Raw genomic sequence first — 16,763 nt, 5'->3', positions numbered from 1 at the left:
TGATGTTAAGCACTGGATTGTCTGGTCCAGACTCAATTATTGTATAGACCACCGTCATGTGGCTGAAATATTGCCGTGCAGTGGTAAATTACAAACAAAACAACACACCCGGGTATGATCTATATGTCCGCATGGCTGTCCATTCCGTATTGATGTGGAATGAAATACAGCAAACTACGGTTATAACGAACACGCTTATAACGAACTGACCGATATAACGAACTTACTTGTTAGCCTCGGCCATGTGTTGCATATATGCTGTATATATGCTTATAACGAACTACGGTTATTACGAACTAAAATGGATGGTCCCTTTGAGTTCGTTATAACCGTAGTTTACTGTATTGTTTTCAGCAGTCAACAAGCTGCAGTGGCGTCATGCATCATCAGGTAGCACCATCATGACCAATCATTCAGAGATAGCTAGTAAACCATAGTTCGTATCTTATACGTGTTGAAGCTCATTTCTGGTGTCCCCCGCCGTGATATTGCTGGAATATTGCTAAAAGCGGCGTAAAACCATACTCACTTATACGTGTTCCACATGTACACAAGAGAGAAAAGGAATGTAATCATATCAATGTTTCTGAAATAATTGAAAAGAAACACAAATCTTTCTGATGGCCTATTCTTGTTTATGTAGACATTTAAATGTTTCCCTCACGAACAGAATGCAGGTTCCAACTCACAGGCGGAGGCAGCGGGGATTTTACTCCACGCCCCACCCATCCTATGTTCAGTCCTTTGTGTTTTTGTTCATTTCGTGCATCCTCCCCAACCCCAACACCACAATCCCTTGCCCTCAAAGAACCTCACCCTTTTCAAATCCTGGATGAGACCCTGAAGCTGTAGCCAGTATAAGAATCAGAAGTTACACCTGACCGTACACAACTCTATAATACTGATCTGCACAACGGTAAATGTCCATAAACTCTGTGGTCTGCAATGTACAGGTTTTTAACCCCATCGGTACATAACAGACAAGATATTGATGAGGATCTGGAGTCCACTGAGGTAGTTGTCATCACGTTCCGTCGTTCGGAATGCATGTGTGAAGTCTATTAACCTCACGTCAACTAACGAACAGTCCACGCAGGCAGATCCATCCAAACAACCACACCTTGCAGAACTGTCCAATACACAATCGGGTATATCACATGTAGCCAATGAGTGCCCCGCTGAAGAAACAGGTCGCGTGACGTTGTCCAATGGTTGTTCAGCATCTGTATCAACATGAGCACTTGGATCCTCGGAACAGTTACACTGTTCACCAGTGTTATCGGAAGATGATCTTTTGTGGCATTTGTCACGGCCATGGGCGGGTGACACGCAACATGGAGGCACCTGTGACCTGTTCATCTGTTGGTCGTCATTTTGAAGACCTTCATATACTATTAATAGGGAGCTTGCATAAAAGGCGAACTGTCTCTGGCGGAGAAACCATCGTCGGATTCTCTGGAGCTTGTGGAGAAGGCACAGGATCACATCTTTCCTTGGGTTCTCAGGGAAGCCGAAATACTTGCCTAAACCTGCAATGTCACAAGTTGACGTTAATGGGATAATTTTACAACCGAATATAGATTAAAAGACAAATTCCAAAGTCCCGGGAACCCTTGCTCTATAGTGCGTTCTGAATTGATGAGAAGAGGACCAACTTTTCAGTATGCTTTTCAGGACAGTCAGCATGTCCAGGGAACAATCTTTTTTCAGTGAACACTGAGGACGAATTATGTTTTTCAATTTCAAATCGACTCGGCACACCCCACCCCACCCAACCCCACCCCACCCCACCCCACCCCACCCCACCCCGAACCAGCCCACCCCTCACCCACCGTAAATCAATCTGTCGGTCCGAAAATTCGTATCCAAAAAAACTGGACTTTTATAGTCAGTTAACGCCCTTGACTCGAGAAGATGTGTAAGGCACCGCAACTCCCTGTGCAGTGTGGTGTCTCTTAGGCACGCTAGAAACACGCGTTTCTAGATTTGTCAGCACAATGCCAGTGCTCGCAGGTTTCACCAAAGTGGTAAATGCTTGACACCTTCATCACCATACCAGTGCTCGCAGGTTTCACCAAAGTGGTAAATGCTTGACACCTTCATCACCATACCAGTGCTCGCAGGTTTCACCAAAGTGGTAAATGCTTGACACCTTCATCACTTCAAAATACGTATCGTCATGTATGAACGAACACACACAACAAACACACCAGAAAATCACTCAGTCGATCCCATATTCGTATCCACAGGCATTTACATCTTATAGGCCCAGATAGAATAATTACGTGTTTACGGGACTGTGAAATTATGCAATCAGTCCCAGTCTGACTGACTGAACACAGTTCAACATGTATATATATATATGTACGATTCATTGATAAACATAATAACATATCGTTACGGTAGTGTTGAATGGATAATTATGGCCGACCAAGGTAGTCCATCCTGTAACCACAGTAACTAACTAAATAACTAAATAAATAAATAAATAAATAAATAAATAAATAAATAAATAAATAAATAAATAAATAAATAAATAAATAAATAAATAAATAAATAAATGTGGTACTGGACATAGTTGTATATGACGTCACTGTACCTTCCACTAGAACTTGGTCTACACTGTAGTTGTGGCAGATGTATTTGTCCACTGTCTCGAACTCCCGCTTCTCTGGGTTGTACAGCTGCAAGTACAAGAGCCTTTGTCACACTTTGAACAGTTTCATGGTTAATCAAGTGTTACATAATCCATGGTACACGGGTGGACCAGTCGTGTAAGGCGCATCTTCCCGAGTCAAGGGCGTTAACTGACTATAAAAGTTGCCGAACTAGAATTTCCAGGCTCGATCGTAGCGTCAGTTAACGCCCTTTCCTCGGAAAGATGTGTAAGGCGTCGCAATCCTCTGTGCAGTGTAACGTCTCTTGGGCACGACAGAAACACATGTTTCTAGATTTGTCAGCACCATACCAGTGCTCGTAGGTTTCACCAAAGTGGTAAACGTCTGAGACCTGCGACAACAGCAGGCAGTCTGAATCATTAAATACATTTCATATTTCCTACTGTAACATCAACATTATAACTATTATAACGTAGAGTAACGTCTGTAGGTTCTATACGCAATGATTATCGTAGGGCAATGTTGGCTCTCTTGAACCAGACCCGTTCCCCATAGCAATCATTGTGATACGACTGTCGTGTATCCCATACATAGACTAACAGCAAAACGTCAAATCAGAGCTGATTGTTTAGCACCAGCACCATACCAGTGCTCGTAGGTTTCACCAAAGTGGTTAACGTCTGAGACTTGCATCACTTCGGGCTTTCCTCCCACATTTAGCTTACACACCGTGATATAACTGCTAAAAGCTACCTTTATCCAAACCCACTCACTTGTATAATGTCACATGGTTTCATTACGCTGCCACGGTTACATTATTCACTCCCAAAACTTCTACATGCCAAAACTTCTACATGCCAAAACGTCTACATGCCAAAACTTCTACATGCCAAAACTTCTACATGCCAAAACGTCTACATGCCAAAACTTCTACATGCCAAAACTTCTACATGCCAAAACGTCTACATGCCAAAATGTCTACATGACAAAACATCTACATGCCAAAACATCTACATGCCAAAACTTCTACATGCCAAAACGTCTACATGCCAAAACTTCTACATGCCAAAACTTCTACATGCCAAAACGTCTACATGCCAAAACTTCTACATGCCAAAACGTCTACATGCCAAAACGTCTACATGCCAAAACTTCTACATGCCAAAACTTCTATATGCCAAAACGTCTACATGCCAAAACTTCTACATGCCAAAACGTCTACATGCCAAAACGTCTACATGCCAAAACATCTACATGCCAAAACTTCTACATGCCAAAACGTCTACATGCCAAAACGTCTACATGCCAAAACATCTACAGAGAGTTGTCATGGCTGATTGAGTTTACCTATTGTTATAAAGGTATAGTCCTCCTGTAATTAAGACGACTCATTAGCTTCTTTACGATGTTGTTTTAGAAAGGCAAGGAAGGGTACTTTGGGAAGATTATATAGTTACAGATGTACCTAATGAAAACAACTTATTTGGAGATGAAGAAGATTATAATAAAAAGACCCGTCACTTGCAATTAAATTAACTGGTTTAGGAAATCACAATTATACACTGTTTAAGATCAAAAGGTTTCATGTGTATGTAGGAAAAGCAACTTACAAGACAGAATCACCACCAGACAGCCGGCCCTCGCACCAACAACAATCTTGAGGGATTTCACCATCGCCTTAACAGAACCTTACCCCACCGCCACCCGAATATCTACCGAAGTAGAAGTGATTAAGAAGATTGTGTGCAGACAGGACACAAATCGCACAGTTAGACTTTGGTGCCGCCCCACCCAGCAGGAAGCGAGTTTACAGAGAGACTGAAAATCGCCTTAGACGTCTTAAGGACATGTTGACTCAAGGACAGAAAACCCCTATTGAGTTCCTTGATGCTGTTGGTCATCTTCTCAAACTTGGTTAAGAGACTTGAAACAGTAATTTTAGTGCTGTATGTGACAGAGTGAGGCCAGTTGTGACATTAAATTAGTGTGTGTTCTATTTATTTATACCAGTGCTTACATTAAATTAGTAAGTAGTCTAGTGCAAAAAGTGTGTGTACTATTTATTTATACCAGTGCTATATGAGTAAATTGTCTTCATTGTCTTCAAAATGTTTTGTTTTGTTGTATGTTGTACACTTAATTAATTGGACTGTTCCAATCAATGCCATAAAGGTAATAGCCAGGAGATTAGTGGGGCAGTGGACCATAAACTTTGTTGTTTTAAGCTGTAGAAGTTTTGGCATGTAGAAGTTTTGGGATGACACCAGCTGGACGGTATTGCAATCCAAACCATATGTGATGATTTGGGCGAAGGTGGCAGGGGGTTGACATTTACCACATTGGCGAAACCCACTGGGATTGCGCTGACAAACCATTGATCATAATAAGGGTAAAATCTGGGATTCGAACCCACGATACGGTGATCCTGGCACGACTAAGGGACGCAACTGTACACAGCGAATCGATGCACCTTAGACAACGAGCCATCCCTGCCCCCTGAATTATATAAACCACGATGCAACTAGAATTGCCGATAGCACATCCTCTATTGATACCATGATACGGAAGGATACGATGATTTATACAAATGTCATCCTCAAGAACATCCGAACACGGATCGTTTTGATTTAAAACTAAGGAAAGCCAATTCCACTTGCACAAACTGTGACCTCAAACAGTCCACACAATGTGACACATTCTGTGACACATGTTCACACGTGTGTCGCCACTTCCCTTATGTCTGCTGATTACCCGCCATGGTCGGATGTCAACGGTAATGGAAAGCATAGATCTCCCGTAAATGATTGCGGCAACAGCAGGCAGCCTGAATCATTAAATACATTTCATTTTTCCCTACATCAACATTATAACCATTATAACATATAGTTGTGTTGGATATTCCGTCTAAATTTATATTTCTACTGCTATAAAAAAAATGGGATATTTTTAGGAAAAAAATTAAAACCGTAAATGATAATAATATAATAATATTTTTCATTCGTTTTATAAATATATCTGAATGTTTTTAAGATAATTTGTTATTTGGGTCTTTCCAAGAAAATAACTGCAGAATTTGAAGCCATGACTGCAAAAAGGCGTCATCCCTCTCCCAGATATGTACAATATACGTGAATCGTGCGATCAGGGCCGTGCTCCACCACACGGGCGTAGAGTAACGTCTGTAGGTTCTATACGCAATGATAATCGTAGGGCAATGTTAGCTTTCTTGAACCAGACTCGTTCCCCATAGCAATCATTGTGATACGACTGTCGTGTCTCCCATACATAGACTAACAGCAAAACGTCAGATCAGAGCTGATTGTTTAGGTCAATAACTCATAAAATGGTGCTAAACATTATCGTCGTCTAATCATTATCATCCTTTGCCTCAACTAATCAGCATACGTAAGGAAGAGGTTTTGCGACTGAAACGATCGATCATTCAGCAACGATATAATAACGGTACATATATCCTGTTACATTTTTTTAAAAACGCGTGAATATATATTTTATAAGGCATTATGGTGTAATGCTCAGTTTTCAACTTATCGTTTTCCCCACAAATGTCAAGTTTAGTTCAATACATCACCAATTCATCATCACAGTGACTAGAAATCCCCAAACGATAACCAAAACTAGATTATTTTTATCGTCTGACTTAGAAGATTAGTAACACACATTGTGAATCTAATAAATCACTGAATCTTGGTCACCGTATCAGACAGCCCACGGCGAACTGAACTAGATTTTTTATCGTCTAAATTAGAGGGTTATTGACAAATTTTGAATCTAATTTATTTAGACTAGATATTGGTCCCCTAAAGTCCTATTACGGAAATTAGAAGATTATTAACACAAAGTGTGATTCTGATTTGAATATAGAAAAGTATGTTACTACAAGAAAACGATGAATATAGTGTAATGTATCGTGTATTATATCCACTAGCTTGACACTGTTGACTTCCCCGTGTTGATTACGGATAGATTCGGTTCCCAGCACTGTTGCTTGTCTTACGAGATTTAATTGATCGGGAGTTAAAACCCGCTGACTTGGTTCATAGCGTGTCATCGTACCTTGACGGCGCGCGACGTTGCTCATAATATCAATCACTGGTTTGTCTGGTCCAGGCGGTATTATTTACGGCAAGTCGTCATATAAGAAACAATCAACAATCAGTCATGGTTGGCTGGTACTTACCGTCATGCCTGACAGAGAGAAGCCAAGCTTCTCCGCATATGGGTATTTGGATCGTCTTTGTGCGACCTTCTCTGGCCACGCGAGGGGGTCTGACGTCACGTGGCCCATCTTGATGTCTATCATGCAGGGTTTCCTGAACCGGGACATCGTGTTTTCTAACTTTAGATGTCTCACTGAAATGAAAACAAAAATCATTTCCTTAAGGTGTATTACATGATATAATACAGCTACACATTTTCCTGAATACTGTTGCTGCATTGTAGCTGTTGCTAATAGTGTATGTGTATTAATAGCCGCTTTAAACAGTTTTTCAGTTACATCACGGCGTGTCAGCTTGATGTGGGAGGAATGCAGGTCTAGATGTTTAATACATTAGTGACACACACAAGCACGGGTATGGTGTTGATAAACTTAATACAGCGGGGGCGAACCGGGATTCGAATCCACGAGTATAGGTTTCTGGTACGCCTAAGGGGCGCAACTCTGCACAGCGAATTATGGCGCCTTATATGACAGGGCCACCTGATCCCCACCACAACTACTGCCACTACTACTACTACTACTACTAATACTACTACTACTACTACTACTACTACTACTGTGGCCACATTTACTTTACCGCTATAACTACTGCCACTAATTTTGTACCATTTAAATGTGATGTAGCTCATTTTGATTGAATGTAATTATATATCAATGGCCTCTTTTAGGGTCCTCAAATTCGATTGTGGGCTGGAATATTGCTAAAAGTGGCGTAAAACCATACTCACTCACTTACTCACTCACTCACTCAAATTCGATTGTTTCAGAGTAATGTCCCTTGGTGGCGGTCGGGAGCGCTGGGTGGCGAAATGTATTTCAAAGATATGTATCATCTCCGCAAAAACGTTGGAACTGTATAATTGGATTTTCTCGTTTGAAAACTTTTGATAATCTAGTTAATTGGCAAAAATATGAATATAAACTTCACTACGTTTACATCAGTACATTAGTTTATTTACGGGGCAATCTTTCAACTATGGAATATATCCCAACTACAATAGTCTGGATGGATTCCCGTGTGGGTACAATGTGTAAATCACGTTTCAGGAGTTCTGCGGAAATATCGCAAGTTGTGTTAAGCACTCATCCAGCTCAGTGGGGATTCCGGATTGAAGCTGGTCCCATGCGACATGTGCTTGCTCTAATTAATGAATTGTTTATGTCCTGGTTGATAAGTGAGTTCGTAGAGAACTTCTGTTTCCTGCGCTGCACCTGACTAAGCTCTGGGAAGATGCGCCATAAATTGCAATTACAACTGTATTAGTATTATTATCAATATCAATATAATTATCATCATCATCAGTATCATTAATATTATTATTATTTTTATAAGTATTATCATCATCATTAGTATCATTAATATCATTATTATTATTTGTATTAGTATTATCATTATCATTATTATTATTATTTGTATAAGTATTATCATCATCATTAGTATCATTATTACTATTTGTATTAGTATTATCATTATTATTATTTGTATAAATATTATCATCATTAGTATCATTAATATCATTATTATTATTTGTATTAGTATTATCATCATCATCAGTATCATTAATATTATTATTATTTGTATAAGTATTATCATCATCATTAGTATCATTATTACTATTTGTATTAGTATTATCATTATTATTATTTGTATAAATATTATCATCATTAGTATCATTAATATCATTATTATTATTTGTATTAGTATTATCATCATCATCAGTATCATTAATATTATTATTATTTGTATAAGTATTATCATCATCATTAGTATCATTATTACTATTTGTATTAGTATTATCATTATTATTATTTGTATAAATATTATCATCATTAGTATCATTAATATCATTATTATTATTTGTATTAGTATTATCATCATCATCAGTATCATTAATATTATTATTATTTGCATTAGTATTATCATTATCATTATTATTATTATTATTTGTATAAGTATTATCATCATCATTAGTATCATTAATATCATTATTATTTGTATTCGTATTATCATCATCATTAGTATCATTAATATCATCATTATTATTTGTATTAGTATTATCATCATCATTAGTATCATTAATATCATTATTATTTGTATTCGTATTATCATCATCATTAGTATCATTAATATCATCATTATTATTTGTATTAGTATTATCATCATCATTAGTATCATTAATATCATTATTATTTGTATTCGTATTATCATCATCATTAGTATCATTAATATCATCATTATTATTTGTATTAGTATTATCATCATCATTAGTATCATTAATATCATTATTATTTGTATTCGTATTATCATCATCATTAGTATCATTAATATCATCATTATTATTTGTATTAGTATTATCATCATCATCAGTATCATTAATATTATTATTATTTGTATTAGTATTATCATCATCATTAGTATCATTAATATCATTATTATTATTTGTATAAGTATTATCATCATCATCAGTATCATTAATATTATTATTATTTGCATTAGTATTATCATTATCATTATTATTATTATTATTTGTATAAGTATTATCATCATCATTAGTATCATTAATATCATTATTATTATTTGTATTAGTATTATCATCATCATTAGTATCATTAATATCATTATTATTTGTATTCGTATTATCATCATCATTAGTATCATTAATATCATCATTATTATTTGTATTAGTATTATCATCATCATTAGTATCATTAATATCATTATTATTTGTATTCGTATTATCATCATCATTAGTATCATTAATATCATCATTATTATTTGTATTAGTATTATCATCATCATTAGTATCATTAATATCATTATTATTTGTATTCGTATTATCATCATCATTAGTATCATTAATATCATCATTATTATTTGTATTAGTATTATCATCATCATTAGTATCATTAATATCATTATTATTTGTATTCGTATTATCATCATCATTAGTATCATTAATATCATCATTATTATTTGTATTAGTATTATCATCATCATTAGTATCATTAATATCATTATTATTTGTATTCGTATTATCATCATCATTAGTATCATTAATATCATCATTATTATTTGTATTAGTATTATCATCATCATTAGTATCATTAATATCATTATTATTTGTATTCGTATTATCATCATCATTAGTATCATTAATATCATCATTATTATTTGTATTAGTATTATCATCATCATTAGTATCATTAATATCATTATTATTTGTATTCGTATTATCATCATCATTAGTATCATTAATATCATCATTATTATTTGTATTCGTATTATCATCATCATTAGTATCATTAATATCATCATTATTATTTGTATTAGTATTATCATCATCATTAGTATCATTAATATCATTATTATTTGTATTCGTATTATCATCATCATTAGTATCATTAATATCATTATTATTATTTGTATTAGTATTATCATCATCATTAGTATCATTAATATCATTATTATTTGTATTCGTATTATCATCATCATTAGTATCATTAATATCATCATTATTATTTGTATTAGTATTATCATCATCATTAGTATCATTAATATCATTATTATTTGTATTCGTATTATCATCATCATTAGTATCATTAATATCATCATTATTATTTGTATTAGTATTATCATCATCATTAGTATCATTAATATCATTATTATTTGTATTCGTATTATCATCATCATTAGTATCATTAATATCATCATTATTATTTGTATTAGTATTATCATCATCATTAGTATCATTAATATCATTATTATTTGTATTCGTATTATCATCATCATTAGTATCATTAATATCATCATTATTATTTGTATTAGTATTATCATCATCATTAGTATCATTAATATCATTATTATTTGTATTCGTATTATCATCATCATTAGTATCATTAATATCATCATTATTATTTGTATTAGTATTATCATCATCATTAGTATCATTAATATCATTATTATTTGTATTCGTATTATCATCATCATTAGTATCATTAATATCATCATTATTATTTGTATTAGTATTATCATCATCATTAGTATCATTAATATCATTATTATTTGTATTCGTATTATCATCATCATTAGTATCATTAATATCATCATTATTATTTGTATTCGTATTATCATCATCATTAGTATCATTAATATCATCATTATTATTTGTATTAGTATTATCATCATCATTAGTATCATTAATATCATTATTATTTGTATTCGTATTATCATCATCATTAGTATCATTAATATCATTATTATTATTTGTATTAGTATTATCATCATCATTAGTATCATTAATATCATTATTATTTGTATTCGTATTATCATCATCATTAGTATCATTAATATCATCATTATTATTTGTATTAGTATTATCATCATCATTAGTATCATTAATATCATTATTATTTGTATTCGTATTATCATCATCATTAGTATCATTAATATCATCATTATTATTTGTATTAGTATTATCATCATCATTAGTATCATTAATATCATTATTATTTGTATTCGTATTATCATCATCATTAGTATCATTAATATCATTATTATTTGTATTCGTATTATCATCATCATTAGTATCATTAATATCATCATTATTATTTGTATTAGTATTATCATCATCATTAGTATCATTAATATCATTATTATTTGTATTCGTATTATCATCATCATTAGTATCATTAATATCATCATTATTATTTGTATTAGTATTATCATCATCATTAGTATCATTAATATCATTATTATTTGTATTCGTATTATCATCATCATTAGTATCATTAATATCATTATTATTTGTATTCGTATTATCATCATCATTAGTATCATTAATATCATTATTATTTGTATTCGTATTATCATCATCATTAGTATCATTAATATCATTATTATTTGTATTCGTATTATCATCATCATTAGTATCATTAATATCATCATTATTATTTGTATTAGTATTATCATCATCATTAGTATCATTAATATCATTATTATTTGTATTCGTATTATCATCATCATTAGTATCATTAATATCATCATTATTATTTGTATTAGTATTATCATCATCATTAGTATCATTAATATCATTATTATTATTTGTATTAGTATTATCATTATCATTATCATTATTATTATTATCATCATTAACATTATCATTACCATCATAATTATTATTATGGATTACTTACTAACAGTTGCATCGATTTAGTGAGTGACTTGAGGTTATAATTGCACACGTATTTCCTTTATATCGCAAAGGCTAATTACGGGATGCGTGTGGATTTTGGGATAAAACTGATCTAATGCAACATAAGCTTGTGGTATGGCGACGAAATTGATCGGGTGGCCAGGCTTAGTGACTGTGTGTTATCGTACCCCGACTGCGTCGAATGTTGCTCATGATATCAATCACTGGTTTGTCCGGCCCAAAATAATTTACTTACAGGCCACTGAAATAGAGCTTTAATATTGCTAAGTGTGGTGTTAAACAACATGCAAACGTTAACCACTTCTCCGTCAGTAAAGTTCAAACATTTAAATGTCTACCTACCTTCGGCTCTCTCCTCCACGCCCATAAAACGGGGAAGGAAATCCCGTAGCGTTACGATGTCGTCAACCTCGTCGTTGTGCTGATGGAAGACGGTGGTGTAGAAGTCGACTTCACGACGTCCTGACACACAGTTTTGGACGGGCTTGAGAACAGCGTGTTGGCCCAGGTATACAACCCCTGCACAAAAAAAGGATACGTCACATAGTCCTGGTGCGGCGTAAAGCAATATGCATTCATTCATTCATAGTCACCTTGGGGTGGTCAAATCTTATTTGTCATCGCATTCCAGTGGAGGCCGATTGTTCTATGATAATATACTTATGTAAAGAAATAAGGGAACAAATATAGTGAGTAAGTTGGGTTTAACGCCGCTTTGAACAGTATTCCAGTAATGTTACGGCGTGTCAGCCTAATGTGGGAGAAAAGCCCGAAGTGATGCTGGTCTTAGCCGTGTATCACTTTAGTGAAACCCACTAGCACGGGTATGGTGCTGACAAACCTAGTTTACATAATTGGGGCGAACTGGGATTCGAACCCATGATCATAGGTTACTGGTGTACCCAAGGGACACAACTGCACAACGAAATGCGGCACCTCAGACCACTGGGTCACCCGTTGCCCCGGAACGACTAGATAGATAGAACGATAGATAGAACGATAGAACGATAGATAGAACGATAGAACGATAGAACGATAGATAGATAGATAGATAGAACGATAGATAGAACGATAGATAGAACGATAGAACGATAGATAGATAGATAGATAGAACGATAGAACGATAGATAGATAGAAACCCACGAGCACGGGTATGGCTGTGACAAACAGACGGATATGTCTGACAGACAGACAGACAGACACATTTTGCAATCATGTCTATACCTGTTTTTCTCTTCTTTCCGAACTTCGTGTACGTGACCCCGGGGGTCAGCGCGTGTTCCACGTGGGTCATCGCCATAACGCTCTCACTAATTGCAACTGACCAGCACCTGAAACAAAATATATGGTTAGTCTGGCCATTCACAGGTGACCGGACACTGGCCTGAAACCCAGCGTCAAACACTCCCTCTCTCTCTCTCACGCGTCGTTCGTTTGATCAACACAGGTTACAAGGTAAGCTTTGGGTTGTGCGTTCACGAGGCAATCGGCAGCAAACTAATACCCCCTTTGTAGTGGATTCGATCCCTAGTGGTACAAGAAGTCAGATATAATTACCCCATTGTAACATATTCCAGGGGCCTCAACGATAATAAAGGCAAAGTGGTTGGTTCATACCTAGATTATAAAAACATGTAAGTAAAACTGCGTCATGTGCTTAAGCTAAGCAGGAGAGCACTCACCCATACTTACGGGAAGCTAGGCAATAACGAGGATTACAGGTTGACATGCGGAAATCGTGTTTAAACGAGGTAGTGTTCTATTTCACTGTGAAATTCTATCATGATTCCAAAACAGGTAGAACACATTTCAAATGCGTATCGTATATATATCATGTAACGAGGATTATGCATACCAACATCGGAAATCACCAGTCGTGTTTGGCTTGCATGTTAAATTCAGTCATTAAATCTCCCGACTCAATTTCTAGGCCTCGTTTATCAGAAATGATATATTACAGTGATATCATAAAAGGCAAGCTTGACTTTTAATTTGTGAAACGTGCGTATTTTAACATTTGTTTTACTGTCATGTAAAGAAAGGTATTGTTTTCTACCGTATATATCATAGTCTCCAGTAATACCACAAGAAGGACTGGTCTACATGTGTTTAACCTGTCTGACATCGTAAAAAAAACACCCAAACAATACGTCGCATTTTTTGGAATTAGGACAAGTTGCTTAGTAACCAAACGGAGCTGTGACAACATCTGGAAAACAATAGCACATATTCTGTGTGTCCACATATTATACAGTATATATGACCAGGCCACCAGGTGAGATCAGCGCCCGTAACCAACTTAGTTATCTTGTATACAGATTCGTACAACCTCGTCCCGACGGTTTCACGAGGACGTTGTCGACGCATCCTAAAATACTGTACATGTTGTTTGACAATGAATCATATGCTACATATACAAAAAAATACATATTTACCGCAACAAAACAGCAATAGGCAACCGCCGCGATCAGCTGTGCTCGTGGAAACACATGTAATCTACAGCATTACCTCGTTATATCGCTGCGGTACAGGTGTAGCGGTATAATGAAACGTACCAACATATATGTACATGTTGTTAATGTATTTCGTGATAAGTAGAGCATTGAGTTTGTCAGTGATAAACTGATACAAATACACTGACACCATGTAAAAAGTCCAAATACATAAGAGTATATTTACCGTTTCTACCCAATCGAACTGAGTTGTCAATCACGTAACTCTTTTCATGATCAGGTAACACCGAGCTGTCAATCACCATGTGGTGTTGCAATGTACAACGCTCACACGAGCGTGGTGCGTGAGTGTGGCTGGTTGACCGGCTGGCTGGTTGATTGCATCGAGCGTCTTGTCGTTTAGCATGGCGTCGTTATCTATATATGTATCATGACATCATACCCCGCATCTAAATACTCACATCTTAAAATGTCCGCTTGTCCATCCACGTGTATATCCACGACGTTCCAATATATGTTTATTCAGTCTAATTTTAAACAAACTGGATTGAGAGTTTTTTCAGTGAACTTGGGGACCGTATAGAAAACGCATTTCGCACATATATTTTTACATTCAAAGAAATTCAAAGAAAATTTAACTAATTAAATTACCTGTATGGTAAATAATTCATTCAGCACGTTCCTAATGCTCTGACGCTGTTACGAAATGTAAAAGGGTTGTGGAAAAGATACTCACTTATACGCCTCCCTTTACCGCTTTTACAGTGGTGGAAAAGATACTCACTTATACGGCCCCCGTTACCGCTTTTTCAGTGGTGGAAAAGATACTCACTTATACGGCCCCCGTTACAGCTTTGACAGTGGTATGATAACCGTATATTCCAAAGACCAGGCTAGCCAGGGGGGCGGTTTGATAAGAGGACATTTGTCAAAAAATGTACTCGTTGACACGAGGTAAGAATTAACAGCATTAGTTTCGTAATTGGTCGCTACCGTGTCGCTACTGCTAGACTAAGCAGGTGTCCGCGACACTGTTCGTCATCGACATGAAACTTACACGTCTAGACGCGAAATAGCCATCGATGAATGAGTAACAAGATATTAATGACGTTGTACATTTCATGTGATTATTTACGCGTTGATTACCGTTATCAGATTGTTCCGTTAATAATATGCGGATATACTGTAGATGTAGAAAGTAACGAGTCAATTGAATTATTGTGATTTTTTGTTTCATTTAAAAGAAATTATAAATGTATTTTCAATTGGACGTTTTAATAACACGTTCCGGACAATCGAGTTATCCGTGTAACATAACACTATACCGTTATACCACAAAGTAGTTCATCGATGCTTTGATGGATCGTTGGAATGTATGAATACCACGTTCGTTGCCATATAATCTCTGTTATTGGGAAGCATAATTTCCTTAAGGGAAACAGAGTTATTTGTATAAGCTTGGTATGTTTTGTATATTTCGCTTTTGTTTACAATACGATTTCACCGGTTCACCAGTCGTATGTGATTATAGATCTTTATTTTCGCTACAGTGCAGTTCGCCTTCAGTCACTTTGCCTAGAAGAATTGTGATGTGGCGTGGCAGTTCGCCCACACATATAAACACATCCCTTTGTTGCTAATGGATAAGTCCCAACACAAGTTGCATAACCGAATGAAGAGTAATTTAGAGAGAAAAAACATTTCACGATTTGTAAAACAGGCACACGTTACCTACAAAGAGTGAGGAATTGCCTTTCGAATTTATCCCAATGTTAAATGTTAATAATACTAATATACTAATACTGAAGGTAGAATTGACGTATACATTTCAACTACTTTATTGTTTCGATGCGGCGTTTTGTTACATGTGCTGCTATCTGTATCACTTGCTTGAAAACGGTTCGTGCACCGTACCAAACTGTCGCATGTTATTCAAACAATTAAAGTTGAGATCCACGTGAAACACGGTCTAAAGTGTAATAATAATAATAATAATAATAATAATAATAATAATAATAATAATAATAATAATAATAATAACAACAACAACAACAAAACGGTTAACGAATTCCATGTCTTTTCTACATACCTTCAGATCTTGATATCAACTACACTTGTGGGAGCAACGGCAATACTACTATGTGTTTGCCAGCTCGTGACTGTTTTAATAGTTTCAATGCTCCTTGAGATGGCGCTTGGTGGGCGTGGCTACGTCACGTTTTGTTTACTGTTGTGACAG

General features: G+C 35.3%; 1 protein-coding gene across 5 annotated transcripts; it reads right to left on the bottom strand.

The window, feature by feature from the left end:
- Window positions 1–618: 618 nt before the first annotated feature.
- Window positions 619–16,693, bottom strand: LOC124137225 (inositol polyphosphate multikinase-like). 5 transcript variants are annotated; one of them, XM_046503439.2, is made up of 6 exons: window positions 16,614–16,693; window positions 13,296–13,402; window positions 12,414–12,590; window positions 6,817–6,989; window positions 2,600–2,684; window positions 619–1,529 (listed from the first exon to the last, which is right to left on the bottom strand). In XM_046503439.2, exons 2-6 carry the CDS (start codon window positions 13,369–13,371, stop codon window positions 958–960), a joined length of 1,083 nt encoding a protein of 360 aa, XP_046359395.2. In that variant the 5' UTR covers window positions 13,372–13,402; window positions 16,614–16,693; the 3' UTR covers window positions 619–957. The 5 variants fall into 5 exon arrangements, with proteins under 5 accessions (XP_046359395.2, XP_046359394.2, XP_046359392.2 ...); XM_046503438.2 differs by lacking the exon at window positions 16,614–16,693 and adding an exon at window positions 15,357–15,572; XM_046503436.2 differs by lacking the exon at window positions 16,614–16,693 and adding an exon at window positions 14,986–15,133.
- Between the last annotated feature and the right edge of the window lie 70 nt (window positions 16,694–16,763).

Source organism: Haliotis rufescens, unplaced genomic scaffold (genome assembly GCF_023055435.1).
Source record: "Haliotis rufescens isolate VD_foot unplaced genomic scaffold, xgHalRufe1.0.p SCAF_11, whole genome shotgun sequence".
Lineage (NCBI taxonomy): Eukaryota > Metazoa > Mollusca > Gastropoda > Lepetellida > Haliotidae > Haliotis > Haliotis rufescens.
Note: the sequence above shows the minus strand (reverse complement) of the source record. Positions and strands in the feature narration are given on the sequence as shown.

What these genes read in the sequence shown, in the direction of transcription:
- LOC124137225 (XM_046503436.2), bottom strand. An exon ending in CGGAAAGAAGAGAAAAACAG is followed by an intron (nt 12,591 to 13,295) that starts GTATAGACATGA and finishes TTTTTTGTGCAG; the next exon opens with GGGTTGTATACCTGGGCCAA. An exon ending in CGTGGAGGAGAGAGCCGAAG is followed by an intron (nt 6,990 to 12,413) that starts GTAGGTAGACAT and finishes TTTTCATTTCAG; the next exon opens with TGAGACATCTAAAGTTAGAA.